Consider the following 27,462-nt stretch of genomic DNA (forward strand, 5'->3'; position numbering starts at 1 on the left):
GACCTTTCTTTCTCTTGCAAACACTTTACGTCAGGTGGGGCGTTCGCTCCGCCCACATTCGCCTCCTTGGCGTCACTCGCTGCCAATCACAGAAGTGCCGGCTACGGGGGCCGAGAAGGATCACTGAGTAAGGGCTGTGGAAGCAAATGGGACCTTGGCTCCGCCCACATTCCCCCTCTCTCCGGCGGTCGGGAAGGAGCGGTTACGGAGGCCGAAAAGGGACATTTCTCCCGTCGAAAGTGGTTGACTAGTCCCTGCTCAGGTATGCTTCCCCAATTGGAGGCCTGTTGAGCTGAATGACACTCAAGGCCCTTCCACACAGCCCTATATCCCAGAATATCAAGGCAGAAAATCCCATATTATCTGAACGTGGACACAGGGACCCTCCACACAGCCTTTTGTCCCAGAATATCAAGGCAGAAAAATTCCACAATATTGCTTTGAACTGGGTTATCTGAGTCCACGCTCAGATAATGTGGGATTTTCTGCCTTGATATTCTGGGTTATATGGCTGTGTGGAAGGCCCTCAGTGACAATTTGTGTCTCATAGGACCCTTCCACACAGCCATATAACCCAGAATATCAAGGCAGAAAATTCCACAATATTGCTTTGAACTGGGTTATCTGAGTCCACACTCAGATAATGTGAGCTTTTCTGCCTTGTTACTCTGGGATATAAGGCTGTGTGCAAGGCCCTCAGTGACAATTTGTGTCTCATAGGGCCCTTCCACACAGCCATATAACCCAGAATATCAAGGCAGAAAATCCCACAATATTTGCTTTTTAACTGGGATATCTGAGTACACACTGCCATATATTACAGTTAAAAGCAGATGATGTGGGATTTTATTCAGCTGTGTAGAAGGGGTCTTAGATGCCCAGGTTTTCCATGGGCCCTCTCTCCCATTCTGAAACATCAACATCCAAACAATATTTGACCCTGCTTATTTACACACCATCCCTCCCAACATCACTTGCATTTCTACAGATGTCTATTGTTACCGCCCTCCTTTTGATGTGGCCCCTTTGTGCAGGTGTCAGGCCATGGTTATGAAGGCCTCCGTTGAAGATGATGACTCAGGATGGGAGCTCAACCTCCCAGAGAAGATGGAGAAGAGCAACACAAGCTGGGTAGACATTACCCAAGACTTTGAAGACTGCTGTAGAGGTAAAGCGTGAGGGAAATGCCAGCATTGGGGTTCTAGAGGGGAGATGGGTCAAAATGGGACATGGGTGAAACTGTCAGTCTTGGGAGAAGGTTGGTGTCAGTCACTCAAGCTGAGCCCCATCATGTTGGAAGTCATGGGGATCACTCCAGGCTAAGTGTGACTCTTCCACATGAAGAGTAATAAGGGAATGTAGAGACCTATTCTGGATCCATATGGTCTTCTGCAGTGAGGACATTGGTTTCCAGATTGCAGGTGGTCACGACAAGGGTTTGCTTGATGCCTTTCTATTTTTATGTTTCTCCCTTTTGCCCTCCATTCATTCCTCTTCAAAATCCATACCAGCTGACCTCCACTTACAATGCTTGAGAATCAGGGCTTCCCAGTTCTCAGGTGTCTATACAACAATTTAAAGGTTAGCTTTAAACCCAATTTATAATATCCCTTTTTGTCCACCGGCATTCCATTTTCTATTCTTGAGCTGAGAGTAAAGTAGCTGCTTTGGGAGACAGTGATTGGAAGTTTAAGAATACTGTTCTAATGAATCATTCTTCTTTCAAATTGATTTCTAGAATTGAAGTTGGGGGAGTTGCTTCATGATAAACTGTAAGTGCACCATAACAATATAACTTCCTAATATGTGGATTTTAGGTCATTATGCTTTATCTTTTTGAAAGGAGAGGAACACACTTTGACTATGGACTTATATTAGCCTGGAGTACCTGATGAACGCAACTTAAGTTTGAACATAAACACTCATTGGTAATAATTAACTTCAGCATATCAGTGCAGTGCTAGATCATAACAGAGTGCTGTCTGCACAAAGCTATCTGAAGAGCCTATTTATATTCTCTCTGTGAACTCAGTAAAAGGACAACATCAGAATGTCTTTCTCTTCAGCAGATTCCCTGTGAAGCAATGTGTGCAGATCAAGAATTGTAGTTTAAAATAACTGTGGTATGTTAAGCAGAACAAGCCAGAACTGTGGTTTCTGGGTTGCACATAGTACGAAGTCAGGAATCTGCAAAATTGAAATTGTGTTTTAGGCCTATACATTTAAATTTCTCAATTCCTTTTCTTATAAATTGTATTCACATTATATAAGTTCTCATATGGCAAATTGCATAAATCACATAAATGGATGTGTTTTAATTATTTCTGTTTTATATAAGCTATGCTCATAACAACTTTCATTGTGCCAATGTAGCATTTTCTTTTATGCTGCTCTCTTTAGTTTTGGCCTTTTTGAAGCTATGTCTGCTATTGAAATGATGGACCCCAAGATGGATGCTGGTATGATTGGAAACCAAGTTAACCGAAAAGTTCTGAACTTTGAACAAGCTATCAAGGTTGGCATTCCTTCTTTCTTTTTTAGTGATTCCTAAAGATACATTATTGTTGAAGAAATGCATACATGCATAACTTCAAATGAGTTTAAGGCAGAGGTGGTCAGGTGTGACAGATCTGGATAGGTCAGTTTTCTGCCCTGAGGTTGATGAGGCAGCATCTGTAAAAACATCTGATGTGGCCAAACCTTCACTGCCACTTTAAAAAAAAAAAAAGAATGCTGTTGTTGTTAAAAGGTCCTGCAACATATTAGAATCATGAATTGACACCCTTGGAAGCTTCCAGACTTGGAATTTGAACTGTTTTGGGGCAAAAATAGGGTAGTCAAATGAGCCCAGAAGATTTTTTTAAGTGGAAATTTTAAAGAAAGTTTTTTTACTGGAACCAAAAGATCCACTAGAACCATGGGTAAAAGAAATAGGACCATGTGTTAAAGTCATAGAATTAAATTACTGTCTCTGAATTCATGAGCATGATTTCAGCTCTTTTGTAAAATAGTCAATTCCTGATTATCTCAGGCTGGGGGTCAGAAATTTGCTGAAGTACAGTAAATCAACTAGGGTTCTACCCTTTTTTAGCTGTTCCTTCGAAAAGTCTGTTCCCCATTTCGCAAGAGCTGAAGAAGGTTTTTAGTATCTGAACAACTGCTTTATTTTTAGGCTGATAAAATACTGTTTCTCATGCATATTTTCTCTTTTACTCTTTTAAAGGATGGCACCATTAAAATCAAAGACTTATCACTACCTGAGTTAATAGGAATAATGGATACTTGTTTTTGTTGCTTGGTAAGAATATTGACTTTTTTACGTTAGAATAATACAAAAGGCTACTTGTCAGAAACCTCTTAAAAGGAGTATTTACAAAATTCAAAGCTCCCAGAATTTATTACAGAATATTAATTATTACAGAATTTTAACTAGTGGCTTCTTAAGTTACAGTCCTAAACCAATTCCTATGAAAGGCTGTGTGATAACTTCTGAGTAAGCATAATAATAATAACAGCAATTTTATTTTTATCCTGCCCTATCTTCCAAGGGGACTCAGGGTGGTTCACAACAAAAAATTGGCAAGCATTCAGTACTGACAAAACGTAACAAAACAGATCAAATCATAAAGAGTAAAATAGCATGTGATTGTACTCCAAATTAAAACAGCAAAACATCCTTCATTAATTTTTCAATTTAAAGAGTGTTGTACAATATAAAATGTCATCCTTCCCACATTGGGGAATTATGGTTATTTCTTCAGTAAAATGCAACCTTGGGCTAATAATACATGTATGGACCAGGAAGTGTAATTTTTTTCATCAAATGCTATATCAGTGCAGCCCTGAAGGAAAGGAGTATTGTAAGGCAAATAAATTGGGTCCCTTAATTATGGTGTAGTCGTGGTGTGAGCGTTGGATTTCCTATTTGCTATAGGAAGGATGTCAAAAATCAGAGCATCTTTTCTTTTGTTCTGCATAGTTTATTGAAAAAAGTTAACAATTTTGAAACTTTCTCCACCTGCTTTTAGTCATGGAATTAATGCGGAATTAAGTACTGAATTATCTGTGAAATGTCACAAAATTGACCTACTGATCTTTTGTTTTTGATCTCTTCAGATAACATGGTTGGAAGGGCATTCTTTAGCACAGACAGTATTCACTTGCCTTTACATTCATAATCCAGACTTTATAGAGGACCCAGCCATGAAAGCATTTGCTCTGGGGATCCTGAAAATCTGTGATATTGCCAGAGAAAAGGTGAATAAAGCAGCCGTATTTGAAGAGGTAAGATTTTTTTATCCCAATTATGGTTTTATTTGCTTTTTCTTATAGTTCTTTCATGTTTTTTAAATAAATAAATATATATTTTAGTAAATTTTATTTTGAAATCTTGTTGTTTCTAAAGTAACCAAAACTGAGAATCAATCTGCAAAGAATGCTATTATCATGTTTTTTAATAATAATAATAATAATAAAAACAGGAGGCGGAAATTGTTTCCCCACGACTTTGAAATACCAATTCATTTAAGGTTTCTTAGTGGTATTTTTAAAATATTTAGAGGTATACCTCCAGCAGTAAAGCTGAAGATTGAATTTCTGTTCTTTGCAGGAGTTATTTGAAAGAAGTATTGCTTTGGCTATAATTCTTTTTTTTATTCTTTTATGATTAGGAAGATTTTCAGTCCATGACATATGGATTTAAAATGGCAAACAGTGTGACTGATCTTCGAGTTACAGGTAAAGCTCATGCAACTCATAGTAGCTTCATTGAATCCCTGCATCTTGGCAATAAATTACCACTAATGTAACATACCCGTTCTTGTTAGGACTAACAATAGGATTTAGATGTAAGTTTCTACTCACTTTTATCACTTTTTATTGAAGTCCTAGTGAATTCAGCAGAAGGAAGTAAGCATTTATTGTAAGAACCTCTTTCTGGTTTATTATTTATTTATTTTATTTATAGACTGTTTTTCTTCTATCAAGGGTCGCAAGGACATTTATAAAAGCAAAAAACCTAAAAATAGAAAGGTTAAAACCACAAGGAAACTATCATCATAATGAAACACAAACTATATTTAAAGAAGTATCAAATCCTTTTAAAAACAAAAATAAAGTTAAATATTGTTTTCAGCACAGGGCCCCATTAAAGTATTCCTGCCATTAATTAATCATGAAGATTAGTTCAATAAAACGGTCTTTGCCTGCTGGCAAAAGGAGAGATGATGGTGGACCATCCTAACTTCTTAGGGAAGGGAGTTCCAAAAACTGGAAGCATCCACTGAGAAGGCTCTCTCCAATGTTCTCACCAAAGAAGTGTTGATGATGGTGAGACCAAGACAAAGCCACCTCCTGAGGATCTTCAGGCTCTTATCAGTTGATATACAGAGATAACAGTTTTCCAGAATAGTCTGGATCTTTCAGATAATCTGATCATATTTTGATAAATCCTGCTCTTTAGTGTAATGAAATCACAATTTATTATTACATCCTCATTTGGCAATGCCCTGAGTGAGCCTTTCAAAAACAGGTTTTACAACCCATAGTTAGCAATTATGATTTGGCAGGCTCGCTCACTAATGTAGTTTTCTAATTCAAGTGCAGTTATGTGCTTCGATTTAATTTGAGAAAAAGTTAGAACCATGAGTCTGCAGATGTTGTTAGATTGAATCTTGCATCACTCTTATCTTACAAAGTGGTGAAAAATGGCTGAAATAGCAATTCAGCAACATCTGGAAAACTGTGAGTCCCAGCCTGGGGTTAGTCAAATAAGTAATTTAAACTACATGAGGAATTGGAGAAAAGTGTTCAAGTCTTAGAATATATTATTTTAAATCAGAGCTTTGAAAAGTTACTTAGTATCAACTGTAGCTCCCAGAATCCTCCAGCTAGCATGGGAGTTTAGCCCAAAGAAGTAATAAAAATGGATGCAGAGTTGTAATTGTTGAGTGAAATATAAATGTTCAGCTAAATACACAACCAGATTTTTCCGTCAGGGATTCATTCATCTAATCTGATTTTTTTCAGGTATGCTGAAAGATGTTGAAGATGACATGCAGCGTCGAGTTAAGGTATAATTTTTGACAGTTTTTAAAGCAATCGTATTTTTACATAGACATTCATAGTCTAGACAGTTTTTAAAAGGAAACTAATAAACATAACCAATTTTGATAGAATGTATAGATTTGGTGGCTATCCGTTCTTATGTCAACTCAATTTCCTCGAGTTTCCTTGGCCAGATTTCTTCAGAGGAGGTTTCCTCATAGCCTGTGACTTGCTTCGTGACATTCACTGGGGTTTCCTTGACTGAGCAGTGATTTGAACTCTGGTCTTCCATGCTGATAGTGCAACACTCAAACCACAGTACTTCAGAGCTGAATTGTAGGCATGTGGTGACTTTATATATTGAAGGGACAGGCAGGAGAGCTAACAAATGTGCCTCCTGTTAATGCATTTTTGTGTGTGGAATGGGATTTGAATCCATGCCTTCCTTGTCTAAGTCTATAATTTACTGTCTTCTGTATATATTCTGTTGAAGGTGATACCACTGAAGATTACACTGGACAACACTTTTGGTGCCTCAAATGTTAAACCTGTTTTTGAGTATATTTGACCTGTTGATTCAAAAAAATGGCACCATTGTCCCCTATCAGCTCTAGAACATATGCCATATACCAGTCTTAATCTGCTCGTACATAGAAAACCATGATAACTATTAAAAAACTGGAGGTGATGCAGTCAATCCAATGTGATTTTCTAAATCGGCACCCCAAATAACTCCAGGAACAGGCCTTAAAACCAAGACACCAAGATTTTTTGGTTGGGCAATGTTATTGGAAAGGAGTAAGCAATGATACTTATGTGGCAATTTGGCAATGAGAGAAAACTAGTGTTTCACTTCAAGTGTCATGAAATTCTTCTAATTGTTCTAGAGCACTCGAAGCCGACAAGGAGAGGAGAGAGATCCAGAAGTGGAACTTGAAGTAAGGAGCTTGTGTGCTTTCTCCCAAGATCATAGTAACATCTCTTCCTTGAGCCTCTTCTTGGAATATGCACTATCATGCGTATTTGTTTGTTAAAGAATTACAGGAAAATGTGGAAGAGCAGTCTATGTTTAAAGAAAGAAGTTTTTGAAGGAATACAACTTTGTCTTGATTTTGACTATACTTCCATTTGTAATAGACTAAATACTATATATACTCATGTATAAGTTCAAATCATTTTGACCCCTAAATCAGTGTTTCTCAGTGTGGAAGTCAGGACCCCTGGGGGGGTTATGAGGGTGTTTCAGAGGGGTTGCCAAAGACCATTAGAAAACACATATTTCTGGTGGTTTTAGGAACCCCTTTGTCAGAGAAGGCTGAAGATCTCTCCCCCTGTATTGCTTGGCGCATTGCAGCATGGTGCATGGGTGAGGGAGAGCATGCGAGGTTGAAGGGAGGCTTACACCAGTGAGTCCCTTCTATGCGAAAAGTTCAGCCCAATTCTATCGTTGGTTGGGTTCCGAAAGCTCTTTGATTGCAGGCGAATTATAAATCCCAGCAAGTACAACTCCCAAATGTCAAGATCTCTTTTCCATAAACTCCACCAGTATTCACAATTGGACATATTGAGGGCCAGGTTTGGTCCAGATCCATCATTGTTTGAGTCCACAGTGCTCTCTGGATGGAGGTGAACTACAACTCCTAAACCCAAGGTCAATGCTCACGAAATCCTTCCAGTATTTTCTGTTGGTCATGGAAATTCTGTGTGCCAAGATTGGTTCAATTCCATTGTTGGTGGAGTTCAGAATGCTCTTTGATTGTAGGTGAACTATAAATCCCAGCAGTGACAAAATCTGAAGTAGCAATGAAAATAATTTTATAGTTGTGGGGGAAGGGTCACCACAACATGAAGAACTGTACTAAGGTGTTGCGCCATTAGGAAGCTTGAGAAACACTGGCCTAAATAAAAAATAAATATTGGAAGTATAAAATGAAAGATTGATCATGCTACCACATGCAGTAGTCACATTAAAATGCATAATAATAATAGTAATAAAATAAAATAAATTCTGTATCCATGAGGTGATACAGAAAATCATAAAGACAAAAGTGAACTTTAAGCTGTAGCTGCTATTATTAGGTATAACACAAAGACAGAAAGAAAAGGTAATTCGATATATGAGAGACCAGATTAGTTTATGCGTAAAGTTGGAAGTATAAATAAATACTTTCAATAAAGAACTGGATATTGAAATTGTTTGATTTAGTGGAACTAATTTATCCATGTTAATGAAAGAAAAATGCCCACCTGAGCAGACACTGACACTTCCTCCTTTTGCAGAATGATCTTTGAATTATCCAGGAATCATATCGAAATCCATAATTTTGGCCCCAAAACCTGCCCTTGATTTATGCATGAGTTTATATACTATTAGTTACACAGGTTGAGCATGTAAAATAATTTTGTTGATTGTACAAATAATTTTGTTGATTGTACAATTTTGATGCACCATATTTTATTGGTCCTGACCATTAATTGTTTTGTGAAAGAGAAATGTTATATTCATCTCAGAATGTAGATTTATATTCAAATTTAGCTTTAGCTTCCAAAATTATAAAGCGGGTTTTAACAAAACTTGTATTTTGTATTCGATCACCAGAAGTTTGAAAAGTATTAATTGAGGATTGATTTCTTGTAGCATCAGCAGTGCTTTGCAGTATTCAGCAGAGTGAAATTTACTCGGGTTTTACTGACTGTACTGATAGCCTTTACCAAAAAGGAGGTATGTTATCATTAGGTAACCTGCATGTACTATGAAATAGTAGCAGTTTGAGTATTTAAGCATGTTTCCTGTATAGCATTTTCATAATAAGAAGCTGTTTTTTCTCACTTATCAGAAGCTGTGTACAAGGAGGAAAGGATGGGTGGGATGCAAAAAATGGGATGGTGCCATAGCTGTACCTTTCCTTTGATCCAACACGGCAGCTGCTGGTTGTTACCCTCAATATTAGTGTTAGAATAGGTCAGTGAAGAGCAGATGCTTTGTATGCTGAAGTTCCCAGTCAGTCCCTGGGAGATAGGAAAGACTCCTGCCTTGGAGCCCTGGAGGACTGCTGCCTTTTACAATTGACAGTGCTGAGTTGAAAGGCTACAGATACAAATCAGTGTTGAGCTGTTTCCTATATACCGCATGTACACGAATCTAATGCTCACCTTTTTTGGCTAAATTACCTTCCCAAAATTAGGGTGCACAGTAGAGTTGTATAATATGGTAATAGTGCTGAGCCAAAGCAAAAGGGGAAGCTAATTAGGAGCACCTGGAGCTTCTATTTGAGGAACATCATCTCTAATTTAATTGCTATGGCTCAATGGTATACAATGCTGGGATATGTAGTTTGGTGAGGCATCAGCATTCTTTGGCAGCCCCCATAATCCCATGCTACAGCCCCCATGACCCTTAAGCATTGAGCCAGGGCAGTTAAAGTCTATTCATTCTACAGCAAAGATTCATCCCAAGATTTTCCTTTCCATTGCTGGTTTTTAAAGAAGCCTCCCACAGGATGGTAAAGCATCCAAGCATCCCCTAGGCAACATCCTTGCAAAGAGCCAATTCTCTCACAACAGAAGTGACTTGTAGTTTCTTAAATCGCTCTTGACAGGGGGGGAAAGTCATAAGATTGTCAAGTGTGCCATTTTAAGAGGTTAGCACAGAAACAGATATATACTCAACAGTCTTTCATTATAATGATAGATGTTCGTCATTGTCTAGTAGTGTAAACACTGTATGTATGTGTCTGTGTGGGTACATTATATATATATCTTTTTAACAGACTAGTGCAGTTGCAGAAGCTCAGAAATTGATGACTCAGGCAGCTGACTTACTTTCTGCTATCCACAACTCATTACACCATGGCATTCAAGCTCAGAATGACACAACAAAAGGAGGTATTATTATTATTATTATATTTATTTTACCGTGCTTTATCTTTTCTGAAGAAGCCTCAAAGTGGCTTAACATAAAGGCATTAGTATACAATTTAAAATATACAGATATGCAAACATTAAAACAAAATTAAGTATAAATAGTATTTAAAAATCACAGTTCAAATCCATGAAAACATATTCTGAGCTAAAACATTTTCTTCAGAAATGTTCTCTTTCTTTTTTTCTATTTTTTGTGGCCTGTTGCAATTCAGGATGCCTAGTACATTTAGAGATTTGCAGAAGAACCATGCTCATCTATGTATCACGGGAGGTAGAGAGCACGCAGATGTAGTTGACCTGCAAATCCCAGCAGTGAGGAACACTGGAAGATAAAAGTTGCCACCTTGTCTCCTATATTAGGAAGAAGATGGGATATAAAATAAAGAAGTCCCTTTCATACTTTCTAATTATAGCGAGGAGGTTCCACTTTAATTATCATGGCAAAATCCTATGGAATCCTGGGAACTGCAGTTTAGGGAAGAGTATTTAGGATTCTCTGCCATCTAGTGCCTCAGAAAACTACACATTCCATGATTCTGTAAGAGGAAGCTGTAACAGTTAAAGTGGAATCACGGTGCTATAATTGTTAAGAGTGTTGAAGAGACCACAGTTCAAAAACATCTTGAAGGTCATATGAATTCCACCTCTAGTATAAACTTGTTTGCTAATCCCAGTTAAGACTAGACCTGTTCTTTATTTCGTGTCAAAAGCATTGCACAAGTAAGTATAAAACTGATAAAATAGAGGGAGTACAAGCGGCTAAATAATTTTTGACCAAAACAGGTAACTGACCGCATTGTCTGTAGCTTTAAACAATTCTTCCTCTGTGCATGAGGCAGGGCATTGTGAACAAGCTTGCAGATGTGGAGTTGTTTGTTCTGCTCCACAGTCGCACAAGGTGGAGGATTCTTCTAGGTCTGTGGTTCTCAACCTGTGGATCCTCAGATGTTTTGACCTTCAACTCCCAGAAATCCTAACAACTGGTGAGCTGGCTGGGATTTCTGAGAGTTGTAGGCCAAAACACCTGGGGACCCACAGGTTGAGAACCACTGTACTAGGTAGTGCCATTTTTCCAGGTTGTCTTTTGATCTGCCCACTCCACTTCTGAGTCTGTTCAGAGACTTCCAAGTTGCCAATTCTTGGTTTGCCCCTGGGGGCAGACCCTCATTGGGGGTGTCATCCAGTTGTAATTTCTTGATTTTGCTGCCCAGAGAGATTGTCTTGCTGTTGCTGGGGGAACATTCAGAGTAGTGGTGGTTCTCATGAAGCTTTTCCTTGATTTGAGTCTACTGGGAGGAAGCTGATAGTCATGCAGTGGATGGCTTTCACAGTGTTCAATTTTATTTCTTTCCCAGTTAGTAGCAACTTCCTGTTGCACATCAGAGGTGGTGGCGAGGGGGGGGGGCAGTGCCAGTTAGCTTGTAGAGTTTATCAACAGGTGCAGGTTTGAGACATCAAATGTAAGTTACTAGAACTGTTGAATTGACAGAGACCTTTAATTCAGTGGAACTGTTCTTACTGTAATTAGGAATTGAATGTATGTATTTGTAAGATACACAGTTGTTCAGGTAATGCTGTCTTACTTATAGATGCAAAAATTTTGCCCACGGAATATTACATTTTTCAGCCATAAAACAAAAGTCAAGTTTACAAAGACAGAAAGTTATAGCTCTGTCTTAAAAGGATCTAGAGAAGCAGCTAGTTTGGACAGTAAAAGAGAGATTGTTCCAGAGAAGAAAAGGCTTTATCCTTTTTTTAAAACTGTCCACTGTTTCGAAGTGAATGAACTGAAATGTTCCCTCTTTATTGAAACTATTTGTGTATGACATTGTACTTAATACAAATCAAGAACAGCAATTCAATTACTTTTTTAGATCATCCTATTATGATGGGTTTTGAGCCCCTTGTGAATCAGAGACTGCTTCCCCCAACTTTTCCTCGATATGCAAAGATCATTAAAAGGGAAGAAATGGTCAACTATTTTTCAAAACTTATCGACCGAATAAAAACAGTTTGTGAAGTTGTTACTTTAACTAATTTGCACTGCATACTGGTAAGTCTGAACTTTTTCAGTTGCTTTATCTTACTGTATAAGGCCAGATTCCTGGAGCAATTCCTAGGACTTATGAAAAGAAGTATTGATGCAGCTGTTATTTTCCATTCCACTTTTGATTGTTTCATGTACCAATAGAAAAACATGGTGGAAGCCTACGGTATTATCCTATTCATATGTCCTAGGAAGTAAGTCCTCTCAGTCCAAAGTATCCATGTATAAGCAATGGTGTAAGAATTATAGCATTGGGTTGAAATGACATCTGATTAGCATTAGGCTCAAATCACTGTTAACAAAAAGATTTGTCGTTTTTGGAGGGCTATTTTTGTGTAATTTCCGAAAACAGAAAGGGGGGGGGGAGAGATAGACGAAAAGACAAGTGAAACAAATTCAGAGATGATATTTTCGGAAAGAGTTAAGTCCACAAAATACCCGAGACAGGGAGGTCTGTGGCATCTTGTTTTCTCCTCGGCAGAAACCAATTTTCTTCATCCTCTATTTTTTTGTGGAAAGTTCCCTCCTCCAGAGAAGGCCCTTAGGTTTCATGCAGATAGGCCTTAAAATGGCTGAGGATTGAGTCTTTAAATTTTCCCATTGTAGCCAGTGGGCCAAATCTCTGCCAAATGAAACAGAAAACACCCCTCTCCTTTCGGGTAACTTTCTGGTAAACTAAATGAGGGGTCAGATGAAAACGGAAACGGTATGCCTTTTGGCCCGAATGCACATGACTACATCTGACATCAGACCGTCATTTATGGCTTCCTGTAGCAGGGAAAAGGTATAATGTTTATTCATATACTTTTGAAGGGAGAGTCTGCACTCAGTTGAACAACAGTAGATTTCCCAAACAATTGCCTTATTCCCTCCCTAGGTTTCCAACTGCATGTGTAAAAGTTAATGCTGGCTCTTTTCTTTCTCCATTCTGTTTCTGTATTAGGATTTTTTCTGTGAATTTAGTGAACAGTCCCCTTGTGTTCTTTCAAGATCACTGTTACAGGTAAGTAGGAAAACACCAAATATGCAAGAAATGTTTTAAGTATTTGTTTATAGTTGGAAAAGTAACAGAACTACTCTTTCCTGCAGACTACTTTTCTTGTAGATAATAAAAAGGTATTTGGTACTCATCTCATGCAAGACATGGTGAAAGATGCCTTGAGATCCTTTGTCAGTCCTCCAGTGCTTTCAACTAAGTGAGTAGCAGAACCTAGAATTGGCTCTAATCTGTATACTTATTGCATATTTCAATGCTTAAAAATAATACAGGCCAATAACGTCCATTTGTCCTTCTAAATCAACACAGCACTACCCTGAGTTTGGACAACTAACAATTGTTAATGACATTGCAACTCTACAGAAAGTTCATTGGCTACTAATTTGTAGTCTGGAACTCAGTTATCTTTCTGTTTTGCTGCCGACTGTGGACAGCCACCCAATATTTGTCCCTTACAAAATAGTTTTAATTTAATGCGAGGGTGGTAAAGCTTATCTCCTTTATGAAGATAGTTAAAAAGAATGGTAATTGTCTCAACTGACCACTCAACTCAGATAACCTCATGCAAGAATGTAAAGCATGATAAACAAGGACCAGATTTCTTTGAACAGCTTAGCTTGTTTTGAGTAACACCTGTATCCTTTCCACAGTTTAGCTGTTTTTCGTTTCCATCATTTCTTAAATAAACAGTTTTGTCCATTTTGGTTACTTAGGACAATGGTTTTCACTGACATTATTTTGTTCACTCTCTCTCAGGTGTTGTCTGTATAATAACCATCAGGCTAAGGATTACATTGATTCCTTTGTCACACATTGTGTTCGTGTGAGTATTGGTGATGTTATGAAGGGTTTGTTATTAAAAATTCCTAGGCACTTTATTATTATTAACTTTATTTGTACCCCGCTAACATCTCCCGAAGGACTCGGTGCGACTTACAAAGTCCAAGGCCCTCAATAAAACAACAGCATAACAAATACAACAATAAAACTCAAAAAAGCAAAACCAATAAAAATTGAAGCAAAAAACAGTAAACATCAAACAATAACATCATGACACATTTAAAAACACTTTATGTACAAAGAGTATCTTTTTAGAATTCAGGATGTTTTTGTCAAGTGAGGCACTTAACTGAATGATTTTCCTAGTTTTTTTGCAGTTGTGTAGTAACTTATTATTTTGTAGACAGAATAATATGTGAAGAGCATGATTTGTAAAATGGGACACTGAAGGAAAACATGCTCTTTGTGGACTGGAACTCCCAAGAATGCAATAGGTGTCATTGTCAGAGACCCTGAAATAGAGGGTTACTCAACGGATGAATCAAAACTGTGCTTTGGTTTCCTCTTTCTTTTTTGAGAAATAAAGAAGAAAGAACACAAACATCTAAACGAACTGAAAATTAATAAAATCATAGAATTGGAAGATACCACAGGGGCCATCCAGTCTGACCCCATTCTGCCATAGAGGAATACATTATGAAAGCACTCCCAAAAGATGGCCATCTAGCCTCAGCTTAAAAATCTCCAGAGAAAGAGATTCCACCACACTCCCAGGCAGTATGTCCTTTGAGATAAAGCGATCGTAAATCAGCTGCCTTTATCTCACTCCTTTCGACACTTGTCTTGAAGGCACCAAGATAAACAGTTCATACAGACTCCATGAATTCAGCTTTCAACAAAAGCGGTTCTTTTTACTTTATTTAAAAGAATTATATACATTACAATTTTGAAACACATCTGTCCTCATTCACATCATAGCAAAGAATGGAGCACGTTGTCCTTTTTCAGTTGGTTCAGGAAATGGCATTTCTGACCTTCTAAGGGCCCTTCCACACAGCCCTATATCCCAGAATATCAAGGTTGAAAATCTCACATTATCAGAGTGTGGACTCAGATGACACGGTTCAAAGGAGATATTGTGGAATTTTCTGCCTTAAAATATTCTGGGATATAGGGTTGTTTGGAAGGATCCTAGCAATATTCTACCCCTCTATTATATTGCGATGAAGATTTCCCCCCTCCAATCAAGGAGTAAATTCACACTTTTGTCTTTGCAACAGACTTTATACATACATACATACATATATATATATATTATATATAAACATACACACACACACATATACATATATATATACATATATATATACACACACACATATACACACACATACACAGATTCCATTTACAGTGGTTGAAGAATGGAATACTTCTCCAGCCTTCTTTTCCTGATACTTCCAGATAATTGGAGACTTCTTACTTGCAGCAGGATGGTTTTATAGTCCAATTCTTCTTGATACTCCAACCTTCAGTCACCTCAAGACACAAAACTTTCAGAACTCCAACCTTCCAACTCCTCAGTGAACTCCAACCCTAGTGGTTATTTCACCCTGGTTGTAATTACATAATGCTAACCAGGTGGTTTGACTCTTATTGCTTGCTGCCCTGATCCGTACACTACTTGTTACTTAAGAAATGATAAAAACTCTTAACATATTACACTAACTCATTCACTACTAGAACATTTCTAACACGCTGTTTAAACTACTCAAACAGCATAAACACTGACATATTCCACTTCCAAACAGCTCTCACAGTCAGGAAGCTCTTCCTAATGTTTAGGTGGAATCTACTTTCCTGTAGTTTGATTCCATTGCACTGTGTCCTAGTGTTTGGAGCAACAGAAAACAAGGTTCCCCCCCTCTTCAGTATGATATGCTTTCAAATACATTTCTATCGTGTCCCCTCTTAAGCTTCTCTGTTGTACAAGGCTATTAAACAATGCATTGTGCAGCTGACCGAGTGGTTATATAGCTGGTTGCACAATCTCTTGAACAGCTGCTGTTCGTTGGCAATTATCATGAGAATCTCCACTCTCCTAAGATTAAGTTGAATTTAGGACTTAACATTTTGTAAGGATTTGAGCTCTCCCACAGCAGACTAAGCCGATTGTTCGTGAACAACGACCGTCTCTGTGGCTAGAACAGTTATTATGTGGAACTAATTCGGTTTTTGAGAGATGAAATAAGACAACTTGTAGACGTCATCCTTTCTCACAACCTAAGGTCATCCTATTGGTCCAAGGCGCAACGCTGCTGCTGCAGCAGATCTTTTCTGGTGTGTTTTCCTATGCTGAGAAAGCACCTCCATTTAACAAGTTCAGAAGCTGCTACCTTTTATCCTTAAGGGCACTGGTGGCAAACTTTTGTTTTGCTAGATTGCTGCTCTACTTATTCGATGAAGTTACATACTAGCCCCAAGGAGATCATAGCCTGGCACCAAGGCTGAGCAAAATGTCACCATTTATTTTATTTACAGTATTTATATTCAGCCCTTCTCACCCCGAAAGGGACATAGGATGACTCACAGAACACATAGCAAACATTAAGTACCATTATACACTGACAAGAAGACAACAGTACAGATAGAGGTATATAGGCTTTTCCCATCTTTTGGCATCTTGGAGATTGTGCTCGATTCTGGCCATGGGGGGGGGGGGTGGTGCTGTTGCTCCATTCTCCATGTCAAAGAGCCCTGTTCACAGCCTTCCTCCTTTTTGGTCAAATCACCAGAATTTCCTGGTATGTCCTCATGGTGCTACTATACCTCCCCACTAAGCAGTGCCTATTTATCTACTCACAGATTTTTTTTCCAATATGCTAGGTTGGCAGTCAGCTGGGCTGGAGGTCAGGTGCTCACCCCCAACCCAGACTTCGAACTGCCAACCTTTCGATTGGCAAGATTTATTGCGGCTGGTGATTAATCTGCTGTGCTAGGCCCAGCCCAGTATTTCTACCCAACCACAGTCATAGGACTCTTGACAAAGATTTGTCACCCTAGTTGTCCTTAGAAGATCCCCACTGTATTTGGTAATGCTGTCAAGAACTTTTCGTAGAGAAAACAAAATAAGAAGTCTGTGCTTGGCCATAACAATATATAATTGTTTTTAGTTGTTACCTTAGAATACAGTACTTGACACCTGTAGCACTTTTTCATGTGCTCAGTTCAATGCATGACATTAGCACTGAAAGTACCAACTGAGTGGCATCATATGAGTAATGCTCCTTCTGCTTGTGCCATATGTTGTTTCAGTCCCGTCCTAAATGTGCTTGGTTCTGTGATTTACAACAGATGTATACGTTCAGGACATCAATATCTGTCCCACTTTATTATAAACCAGAGTTGACTTGGAGGGGAGCCAGGAGCTCAGTCAAATTCCATGTAAGCGTATTTCAAAGGGCTCCAGATTAGGACTGATGCAGTGTCAGCCTGCCCATTGTTGCCTCCAATAATGGTCTCAAAATCTATGCTTCAAATGAAGCCTGTGATAGAATAGTAATGTAGATGTCTAAAAAGCTAACTTGTCTTCTTTTTTTCCCCCTTCCAGCCATTCTGTAGTTTAATTCAGATTCATGGGCACAATAGGGCTCGTCAAAGGGATAAACTTGGACATATTCTTGAAGAATTTGCGACTTTGCAAGATGAGGTAATTTAGAGGCAAGGAATGCTGTACAAAATATGCCTTTTTGGCAACTGCATGTTTAATGCTTCTTCCCTTTCCCTTGCATAGTTATTTTTATGGTATTTTTCTTTTCCCATGGGAATGCCAGTGAATATCAGGGAATGAAAATGTTGTATATTCTCATGAGTGTTTGTGAGGCAGAAACCGCAATGTTTATTCATTTGTATAAATATATTTTTCATCGTAGGTTATATTGTAAAGTGTGGTGTTGACACAATGTGTATATAAGCTAGAATAAGATAAATGGGAGGGGTGAAAACAAGGAATGATGTAGGAAATTTAAGTCTGTCAGCTGCTCAAAACAAGGTTATACCATGAAGATAATAATAATAATAATAATAATAACAACAACAACAACAACTTTATTTTTGTACCCGCCTCCATCTCCCCAAAGGAACTTGCTTTATAAGCCTTGATGAGTACAAAATGCCAGTCAAATCCTGATAAAAGTTTTCAGGATCTGGGGTTTGAGCATTGCAGAGTATCTTTCATTCACACTCCCTTTTTGTTTATTGTGGAATGTCAGTGTTTTCAAACTGGTTTCCAGGGATCCTGTCCAGATAAATGTTTCTATTCAAAGGACATCATATCTTGCCATGCTGGCATCACACATTTTTATGCCCCTCTTTCCTGGTTTACAGACTGGTATTGCTGACTGGTTTTTTTTGCGTAGGATCATGCATTTCTTGTTCTCCCACTTTTGACCAGAGGGAGGAGTAGTTTGTCATCCAAGCATTCACCTCAAATTTTCTACCATATGTTTTTACAATAGTTTGCAACATTTTTGTCTCATTATATTGCATTTTTTTAAAAAAATGTGCCCCAGAATGCAATAAATCTGATGGGACAGGGTTGCTGTGAGTCTTCTGGGCCATATGGGCATGTTCCAGAAGCATTCTCTCCTGGCACTTCACCCACATCTATGGCAGGCATCCTGAGAGATTGTGAGGTTTGTTGGAAACTAGGCAAGTGGGGTTTATATATCTGTGGAATGTCCAGGGTGGGAGAAAGAACTCTTGTCTGCTTGAGGCAAGTGTGAATGTTGTAATTGATCATCTCGATTAGCATTGAATAGCCTTGTATCTTCAAAGCTTGGCTGCTTTCTGCCTGGGGTAATCCTTTATTGGGATGTGTTAGTTGGCCCTGATTGTTTCTTGACTGGAATAACCCTGTTTATGAGTGGTGTTCTTTATTTACTGTCCTGATTTTAGAGGGTTTTTTTAAAATACTGGTAGCCAGATTTTGTTCATTTTAATGGTGTACTCCTTTCTGTTGAAATTGTCCACATGCTTGTGGATTTCAGTGGTTTCTCTGTGTAGTTTGACATGGTGGTTTTTAGAATGGTCCAGCATTTCTGTGTTCTCAAATAATATGCTGTGTCCAGGTTGGTTCATCAGGTGCCTGCTATGGCTGATTTCTCAGATTGAATTAATCTGCAGTGTCTTTCATGTTCTTTGATTCATGTTTGAGCGCTGTGTTTGGTGGGACACTTTTTTTGTCCCATCTTTGTTTTCTCTTTAAAAGTACATGGCAAGCAGCAGAGAGACTGTCTAAGTCTCTTGCGGTAACAAGGTCGTTAAATGCCTCCCTTGCAGGTTTAGTTCTGTGGGAACTCCCCAGTAACACATGGTTTTAGGATATGAAAATGTCCTGCCTGGTAGAATGAAACTGGAACAGTCTAATCCATTGTTGCATTGGGCATTGTAGTTTCTTCGCTGCACTGATGTATGTGTTGTCATCTTCCCCAATGCAGGATACAGGGTTTTGAATTTTGTCAGTACACTGTGCAAAATTGGCCGCACTGGAGTTTGTGCTGAACACTTTTCCTTTCAATCTTCTAGGCAGAGAAAGTGGATGCAGCACTTCACAGTATGCTGCTGAAACAGGAACCCCAGAGGCAACACTTGGCATGCTTGGGCACCTGGGTTCTTTACCATAACCTTCGCATCATGATACAATATCTTCTGAGTGGGTTTGAACTGGAACTGTATAGCATGCACGAATACTACTACATATATTGGTAAGAATTGGGAGTGAGTATTTCCCTAATTCGGCATTTCTCAAACTCTGCTCCTCCAAGTGTTTTAAACTCCAGCCCCCAGAAATCCCAGCTGTTAGGAAGTGTGGGAGCTGAAGTCCAAAACATCTGAAAGGGCAGTTTGAGAAACTGTCCTAATTGGTAGAAATAGTACACGGTGCATTCTACGGTGAGTTGGCTTATATATGATCAGTATATATTAGAGACTGTTTGCATAGGGTTAGACCCAGACATGGATAGTATCAGTCCCCCAAACAGTCTTGGATTCTGAATTGAAGGTTATGGAATTAAGTTCCTGCACCCTTCTCCCCAAAGGTCCCATCCCATAGAAAGTTTTACACAGAGGGGATTTTCCTAGGATGCAAGGGGAGAGAAGGAACCTCCTTTCTCTAAACTCTCTTCAGCTACATTGAATTAGGGTCCAGGCTGTTGGATTCAGCAGATTAATATAACCTTTTGAAATTATTAAAAAAAAATAGTTGGCTATAAATCAGCCATGGACAAATTTCACCCTTCCAGGTGTTTTGAACTACAACTCCCACAATTCCTAACAGCCTCCCAGCTGTTAGGAATTGTGGGAGTTAAAGTCCGAAACACCTGGAGGACCGACGTTTGCCCATGCCTGCTATAGATTAACAGGAAAACCGAACAGAAATGCTTTTAATCACAATTGTGTTTTGTTCTATAGGGCTTGTACTCTTATGCCCTGGAATTGTCCTCAAGTAACTGATCACAAACTATTGTTTGTAGGTATCTCTCAGAGTTCCTCTATGCCTGGTTAATGTCAACACTCAGCCGAGCTGATAGTTCTCAGATGGCGGAAGAAAGAATAATGGAAGAGCAGCAGAAAGGCCGGAGCAATAAGAAGTCCAAGAAAAAGAAAAAAGGTGTATATGCTTTTCAGATCATATTTGCTGAGGGTTTTTTTTGTCTCATGTTTCTTTTAAAGCACATGAAAGTAATGGTGGTTATTTATTTTCAGCTTCATGTAGCCGTCTAAATTAGGGAGCACTGATTCTGTAGAAATAGAATTCCAGAATTCATTTTTCAGCTGCATCTCATAGTTGAATTTGACAGTTTTAAATTGAAAAAAAATTTTTTTATATGACTGAATAACAGAGTTTCTGTTATTCTGTATTGTTGTTGTTGTTACCCGCTCCTGAATTCTGAATTTGACAGTATGGATCTCTCTTTCCAAGATTCTTACTTCCACACTCAGTAAACTACTTCAATACTCAGTTTCATATGGCCTAACTAGCTGCAATTCTAAAAAAAAAATTCTCTGATTTATTGATATGCTATCTAAATTCAATTACTTTCAAGAATGGGAGACTCACTAGGCTACAAAGTAACTGTGGTTTGTGCCCTTTGTCATCTAACCCACACTTTCTCTTCTATCCCTGTGTCTGTCTGCTCTGTTGCCAGAGGAAATGTTGCCAGTGGTGGTGGGGATGGTAGCGTTTTCAGAGGAGATCACTGCTCAAGAGGACATATCCTGTCCTATCTTCCCTCTGCCTTGCCCCAAATGCCACAGTTAAAGTTAGCAAAGACCTCCCATCAAAGCTAGTGGTGGGCTTTTTGCAAGGTTACTAGCTTCCCTTGCCGGGTGGGGAAAGGTTTATAGGAAGGAAGAGGGAACTAACTCTACAGTCCCAACTGTAGCATCTCCCCACCTCAGGTTTTTTCGAGAAAGTGTTCCAGAGCATAACTATAGTTCAGCAAGATCATCATGTGTATGTGTGAGAGGTTGAATAAGTGAATAAATGAATGGATGACGTGGTTGTGAGCATTAAATGTGGGGAGACCCTGTATGCTGCCACACCAGTCCCATTGGCCTTGACCTTCAGCCCTACTCATTGAATTCCTTGTAGGCTACCACTGAGGCAATGCTATCCTTAGGCAAAAGCAACAGGTTTCCTATGTCTCTGAAGGTGATGCCTCACCTCAGTGGAGCGTATTCATTTTGAAGATTAGTTCAGTATAAGCAATACCTCCCTTAAAAAAGCCCAGCCTTTGTGTGGATGGAAGTTGAAGGTGTTGCCCCCTGAGAAGTTTTAGCATACATTTGACCTAGTCTAGATGGAAATCTGAATTTTGCATTCTGCAAAGTAGGGATGGGGGAAAATTTCTCCTTGCAAGGGTTATGAGGGCATCCCCCAAAACCCTCCCATGTTAAGTCACTGTGTTTTTTGACATCATTGAAGTACTTGTAACTGTAGTAAAATATTTTGTGCATGGAATTTGCAGCACGCCCTTTGAGCAGAGAGATCACCATGAGCCAAGCCTATCAAAACATGTGTGCTGGGATGTATAAGGTGATGTATATGGATTGTAATTATAAAAGTAACCTTTTAAAAATATTCTGATATATAAGTAGTCAAACAGAGAATTGTGCCTAAACATTCTTGAAAGGTTTTGTACTTGAATACAGATGGAGCATTCGTTATCCAAAAATCCGATATACTCAAAAAATCTGTAATTATGAACATGGGTGGCTGAGATAATGGCATCTTTGTTTTCTGATGGTTCAGTTTACAAAAATTATTTTAAATATTGTGTAAAATTAGTGATGAGCCCTATGGGACCCCACAGCCAACAGGCCATAAGATTAGATAGGACTCCTCCAATACCACCTTCCGGAGACGTTCCGAAAGGAAAGATGAACCACTGCAGTACAGTACCCTCCCAGTTCCATCCCCACCAGGTGCTCCAGAAGAATACCATGGTTGTTGGTATACAAATGCCACTGAGAGCTTTAGGAAGACCAGCAGGGTCACACTCCCCCCAGTGGTGCAATGGGTTAAACCCTTGTGCCAGCAGGACTGCTGATCAAAAGGTCAGCGGTTTGAATCCGGGGAGCAGGGTGAGCTCCCGTCTGTCAGCTCCAGGTTCTCATGCAGGGACATGAGAGAAGCCTCCCACAGGATGGTAACACATCCAGGTGTCTCCTGGGCAACATCCTTGCAGACAGCCTATTCTCTCACACCAGAAGCGACTTGTGGTTTCTCGAGTCACTCCTGACATACATAAAAACCTCCCCTCGACTAGTATCCTCCGAAGATCATCCACCAAGGCAACCAAAACCGTTTCCGTCCCATGTCCCAGCCTGAAAATCAGTGTCCTCCAAAAATCTTTGGAGCTGATTGGCCATTTGGAGCTGATTGGCCATTCCAAGATCTTACTGATAAAAGACAAATTTGGTACTGGCCTATAGCTAATCAAATTGAGGGGATTAAGGGATGGCATTTTTAGAAGCGTTCTCCCCGCAGCTTCCTTCATAGTAAATGCATGTAGCTCATTGTGACAGCTCATTTGAGGGTGATAAGTGAATACAGTGCAAGTGTATCCGATTTCTCTGTGTTGTGACTTCATTGAGTCCTCATCAGTCATTTTTCTGAAGCAACATTTGTGGAGTACATGCACCACTGCTTCTGCTGTAGATGATGTAAGAACCAAATTTCTCATTTTGCTGGGTTCGCTTACTTTTGTCTCTCTGCTTTTTTGAAGACTATGATTGCTTTTGATATGGATGGGAAAGTGAGAAAGCCAAAGTTTGAACTTGATAGTGAACAAGTTCGATATGAGCACAGGTTTGCACCATTCAACAGTGTCATAACACCACCACCGGTACACTATTTGCAGTTCAAGGTTGGTACTGGCCTATAGCTTCTTCATTGTGAAATTAATAACTTGTATGGTTATTTGTATATTTTTTGTTATTTTTAATTGAAACATTTTTCCAATTGGGCTAAACACTTTTTAATTTTAATTGTTCCCTTCCTTCTTGATTTATTTGGTTCAAAGCCCCATCTCCTCTGTAGCTAAAAGTCTGAATAAATAAAACTAAAATCTTTCTCTTTGGGGGAGGGGCAATTTCTTTTAATGAATTCTCATTTCCCCCCCTAATATTTAGGAAATGTCTGACCTAAACAAATATAGTCCTCCTCCTCAATCTTCTGATCTCTACATGGCTGCTAGCAAACACTTCCAGCAAGCTAAAATGATACTGGAAAATATCCCTAACCCAGACCAGGAGGTGAGACACACTCTCTATGCATAGGAATAGAGGGGGAAAGGGGTGGCACTTCCATGAATTATGCTTTAAACAGTAAACGTCTTAATCGTTTTTGTTGTACAGTTAGAATTTTCCTGGTGTTCAGGGAGAGGGAGAGCACAGGGAGGGCCGACCCAATCTTGCCAGTGGGAAGGTTTATTATTAGTATGACAACAGCAAGCCAGAGGTTTGCAGGAATCCTGGTTTCTCATGTTCAAGCAGTTTTCTGGTGCACATTGTTTGACTATTCCTGGCTAAACAGACAGCTTTGTAATTTCTTTATTGGGCACTTTTCCCTTGTTTTCCAACCAAAAACAAATGCTGGTTTCTTTCTGTGAGATAAACCAAAAAAGGAGAGCACCCTATATTTTCACTTTACAATAAACAGCTTTCTGCAGAAATGATCAATACCATTCACAAGTGCTCTGCTTGTGCACGTTAAATCAGGAATCCTGGCTTGGAGTATTCATGTTTGCTGATAATTATTTCTCTCTGATTCAGTGTTAGAGAACAGCCAGCTCTGCAATAATAATACATCTACTGCACACAGAACTTTGAATTTTGATAAAGGGACTCTGAAGGTCTTGCCATCATCCAGTGTGAAAAACAAACACTCTCAAATATATGTGCAGTAGGATCTCCACTTTCATGGGACTTAGGAGTGCAGGTTTTGTGAAAGTGGAATAAAAATATTTTTCTTAACCTGGAGAACACCTCTCTAGGAATCTGTAAGTTCTCCAGCATGACTCTATGTCCAATGCCTAGAGAAATGTTCTCCTGGTGAATTTCTTGGTCCTCCAGTGTGATGTTGTGGTCATAGACCTCGATATTTCTGAAGATAACATATTAATCTGTGAATAATCAAATCTGCAAAAGTTGAACCTTCAAATCTGGATGGATGGCTTGAAATGCTGCTGTTCAACATGCTTGCTTCACTTTAGCATACATTTTTGTACAGTGGTTAGCATTTACTTTTTGAACAAAAACACTGAATAAATTTGGCCTTTTGTCTTGGAACCAGATTAATGGTATTTATATAAAGAATACATTGTTGGTTTATAAGCAGCTTAGCAAAGAATGTGGAAATAACAGTTTAGTTTTCTCTAAATGACTCGATACAGTAATGGTTGCAGGCATCATGTTGAACTAAGTATTCGTTGTTGCTGGCCACATTTAAGATTTATTTTCTGTCAGAACTATTAAACTTTGATCTTTTTGTGTTTAGGTCAACCGTATTCTTAAAGTTGCTAAACCCAATATTGTGGTTATGAAGCTGCTGGCAGGTGGTCACAAAAAGGATTCTAAAGTAAGCAAATCACAACTAGATTGTTTTTGAAAATGTAATAGAATCAAACTACAGGAGATCACAGACAAATGTGCCAGGACTAATTTATGTATATTAATAGCATGTTCATACTTTTATGGTTCACTTTCAGTGTGAATTAGTGCTGTGTGCCTTCATGTCACTGCAGACCTATGGTGACGTTTTAAAAACCCCTATTACAAGAATTTCTTGTCAAGATTTATTCAGAGGGGGGTTGCCTTTGCCTTCCTCTGGGACCAAGTTTGTGTGATTTGCCCAATTACCCATTAAATGAGTCGCCCTAGGGCTGAGAACGGCGGTCTACAAGTGCAGTAAATAAATAAATAAATGTCTTTGGCTGAGCCGAGATTCAAATCCTCGTCTCCAGAGTCATGGCCCAATGCTCATACCACTGCACCACACTGAATCTCACATTCCTCTTAAATATACTAACCCTGAAGAACAAAGTGGCTCTTTAAGTTGATGCCAAACCATTGTGAGTGGGTTATAGTGCTGTAATTACAATAGCTATTGAATGTAGCTACGGTAACCACTGAATGTTAAATGTGTTTATTTTAAAGGATGCTCTGTTGAGTTTTGTACTAAGTATTGTGGTTATGGCTTAATAGCTTACTACTAAATATGGAAAATCTTGACGTGATCTTCATAAAATCTTAGTATGTACAGTAGAGTCTTGCTTATCCAACCTTCACTCATCCAATATTCTGTTTTATCCAATGAAGTCTGCCTCCCTCCCAGATCAACAACTGTTTCAATATATTGCAATGTTTTGGTGCTAAATTCGTAACTATAGTAATTACTACATAACATTACCATGTATTGAACTGCTATTTCTGTCAGTTTGTTGGAAAACATGTTTTAGTGCTTAATTTATAACGTAATTTGATGTTTAATGGGCTTTTCCTTAATCCCTCATTATCCAACATTTTTGCTTATCCAACATTTTGACAGCCCATTTATGTTGGGTAAGCGAGAGTCTACTGTAGTAGAAAATATTAGATATTTGTAACTACTGTATTTTTTATATAAAAACTAGTATCTATGTCCGGCATTGACTGGGTGTTGGAGGAACCACTGGCCCTATTTTCATCCTTTCTCTTTCCTTCCTTCCCTCATACCTTTCCCTCTGTCCTTTCTCCTCCTTCCATCTCCTTTCCTTTCTTTCCCTTTTCTTTTTCTTTTCTTCCTACCTTCCCCTCACCTTTCTTCCTTCTCTAGCTCTGAGAGGACCTCACAATGCCTCCATGGCAGCATGGCTTTCTTTGTGGCTCTTTCCTCCCTCCCTTCCCCTCATACACGTCACCTTTCTTTCCCAGTGACATCACAAAGGGCCAGTTCACCTAGCAACAGCCTTTCGGATACACACAGACATACTTTGGCTTTTATAGAGAGGTGGAATTTGAAAATAAGAGTAGAACAGTAGAGGTGGTCAGGGCAGAGTATACATCTTGCATTAAATAAATTCATCTCCAATACAAATAGCCTGCTTTGACTCTTAGTTGTATGTGTATGTGTATTAGGGGCATGTCACATTGGTCCTTGTGATTATAAGGGGAGAAAAGATTTCACCCTGACTTTTTTTGGTACGGAGATGATGTAATATATAACTATCATACAAAAATTCTTCCTTCACATCTAAATCTGGTTCAGTTTTCCCAGGGTTGGGAGTTGCTCAAATCTGTGATATTTGCTTCTAAAATGCATAGTACTTGAATAGGACTGTAGTCTTCTCTTCCTGTAATTGCAGTTGAGCTTCAGGATTTTTTTAAACTTTATGGTGTGTTAGTAAATTGTTAGGAATTAAAAACTGTTTAATAAACTCATTCAGTGTTCCCTAAATTATTGTCAATTATCTCTTTCTAGATTCCACCAGAATTTGACTTCTCTCCTCACAGATACTTCCCTGTTGTGAAGCTTGTTTGAAAGGCAAAGGATCATAAGAACAAAAGACTCGTAACTTCTGTAACAGAGCTGCCTTGTGTGCTCAAAAAGGACATGGTGCTCTCAGACAAAAGTGCTGTTGTATTGGAAGCAACCTTGTGCAGACTTTCTTTCACAACCTGAATGACAACTGAAGTTATAAAAGTGGTTTATGTAACAAACTGCCATTGAAACTGGTTTTATCACTTTCATTATTAAAGCATTGTATGTTTTGATCTGGTGCATATTTACTTATAAATCAGTTGTATGAAAGGTTTCAGAACATTTATATACACTTCATAACATGTTTGACAATTCTGAAACTACAGTGCAACAAGTACATATGTATTGGTGAGTGAAAATAGATTATAGCCCTAACCAAAACAAATACAAATGCTATTGTGGTGATGTTTCCCTGGGAACTCCCAAATATAAAAGTATAAACACATTATCTCTTAAGTACTGTGGCTTAAGACATTTTTATGGCATAGATAGAAAGACTTAAATTTTGTTTCCTCCTGGATTCCATTCATTAATATTGCAGATTCACAGGAAAGGTGCCATATTTTACTTTATCTATTTGGTTCCTGT

The 27,462-nt window shown here is 38.7% G+C and overlaps 1 protein-coding gene across 1 annotated transcript; it reads left to right on the plus strand.

Annotated features, from left to right (window-relative positions):
* The first annotated feature begins 144 nt into the window (after nucleotides 1-144).
* Nucleotides 145-27,107, plus strand: NAA35 (N-alpha-acetyltransferase 35, NatC auxiliary subunit). Its single transcript, XM_060762105.2, has 23 exons — nucleotides 145-262; nucleotides 1,035-1,168; nucleotides 1,739-1,772; nucleotides 2,401-2,515; nucleotides 3,224-3,298; nucleotides 4,117-4,284; nucleotides 4,671-4,737; nucleotides 6,028-6,071; nucleotides 6,933-6,983; nucleotides 8,684-8,767; nucleotides 9,816-9,930; nucleotides 11,844-12,022; nucleotides 12,960-13,019; nucleotides 13,106-13,212; nucleotides 13,770-13,836; nucleotides 17,401-17,499; nucleotides 19,377-19,555; nucleotides 20,324-20,460; nucleotides 21,821-21,888; nucleotides 23,081-23,221; nucleotides 23,487-23,609; nucleotides 24,853-24,933; nucleotides 26,815-27,107. Exons 2-23 carry the CDS (start codon nucleotides 1,045-1,047, stop codon nucleotides 26,872-26,874), a joined length of 2,178 nt encoding a protein of 725 aa, XP_060618088.1. The 5' UTR covers nucleotides 145-262; nucleotides 1,035-1,044; the 3' UTR covers nucleotides 26,875-27,107.
* The last annotated feature ends 355 nt before the right edge of the window (nucleotides 27,108-27,462 follow it).

This window comes from Anolis sagrei, chromosome 2, assembly GCF_037176765.1.
Source record: "Anolis sagrei isolate rAnoSag1 chromosome 2, rAnoSag1.mat, whole genome shotgun sequence".
In the NCBI taxonomy this organism is placed as follows: Eukaryota; Metazoa; Chordata; class Lepidosauria; order Squamata; family Dactyloidae; genus Anolis; species Anolis sagrei.

What these genes read in the sequence shown, in the direction of transcription:
- NAA35 (XM_060762105.2), top strand. Translation starts at nt 1,045, where the DNA reads ATGGTTATGAAGGCCTCCGTTGAAGATGATGACTCAGGATGGGAGCTC. An exon ending in ACTTTGAACAAGCTATCAAG is followed by an intron (nt 2,516 to 3,223) that starts GTTGGCATTCCT and finishes ACTCTTTTAAAG; the next exon opens with GATGGCACCATTAAAATCAA. An exon ending in TTGCGACTTTGCAAGATGAG is followed by an intron (nt 17,500 to 19,376) that starts GTAATTTAGAGG and finishes TCAATCTTCTAG; the next exon opens with GCAGAGAAAGTGGATGCAGC.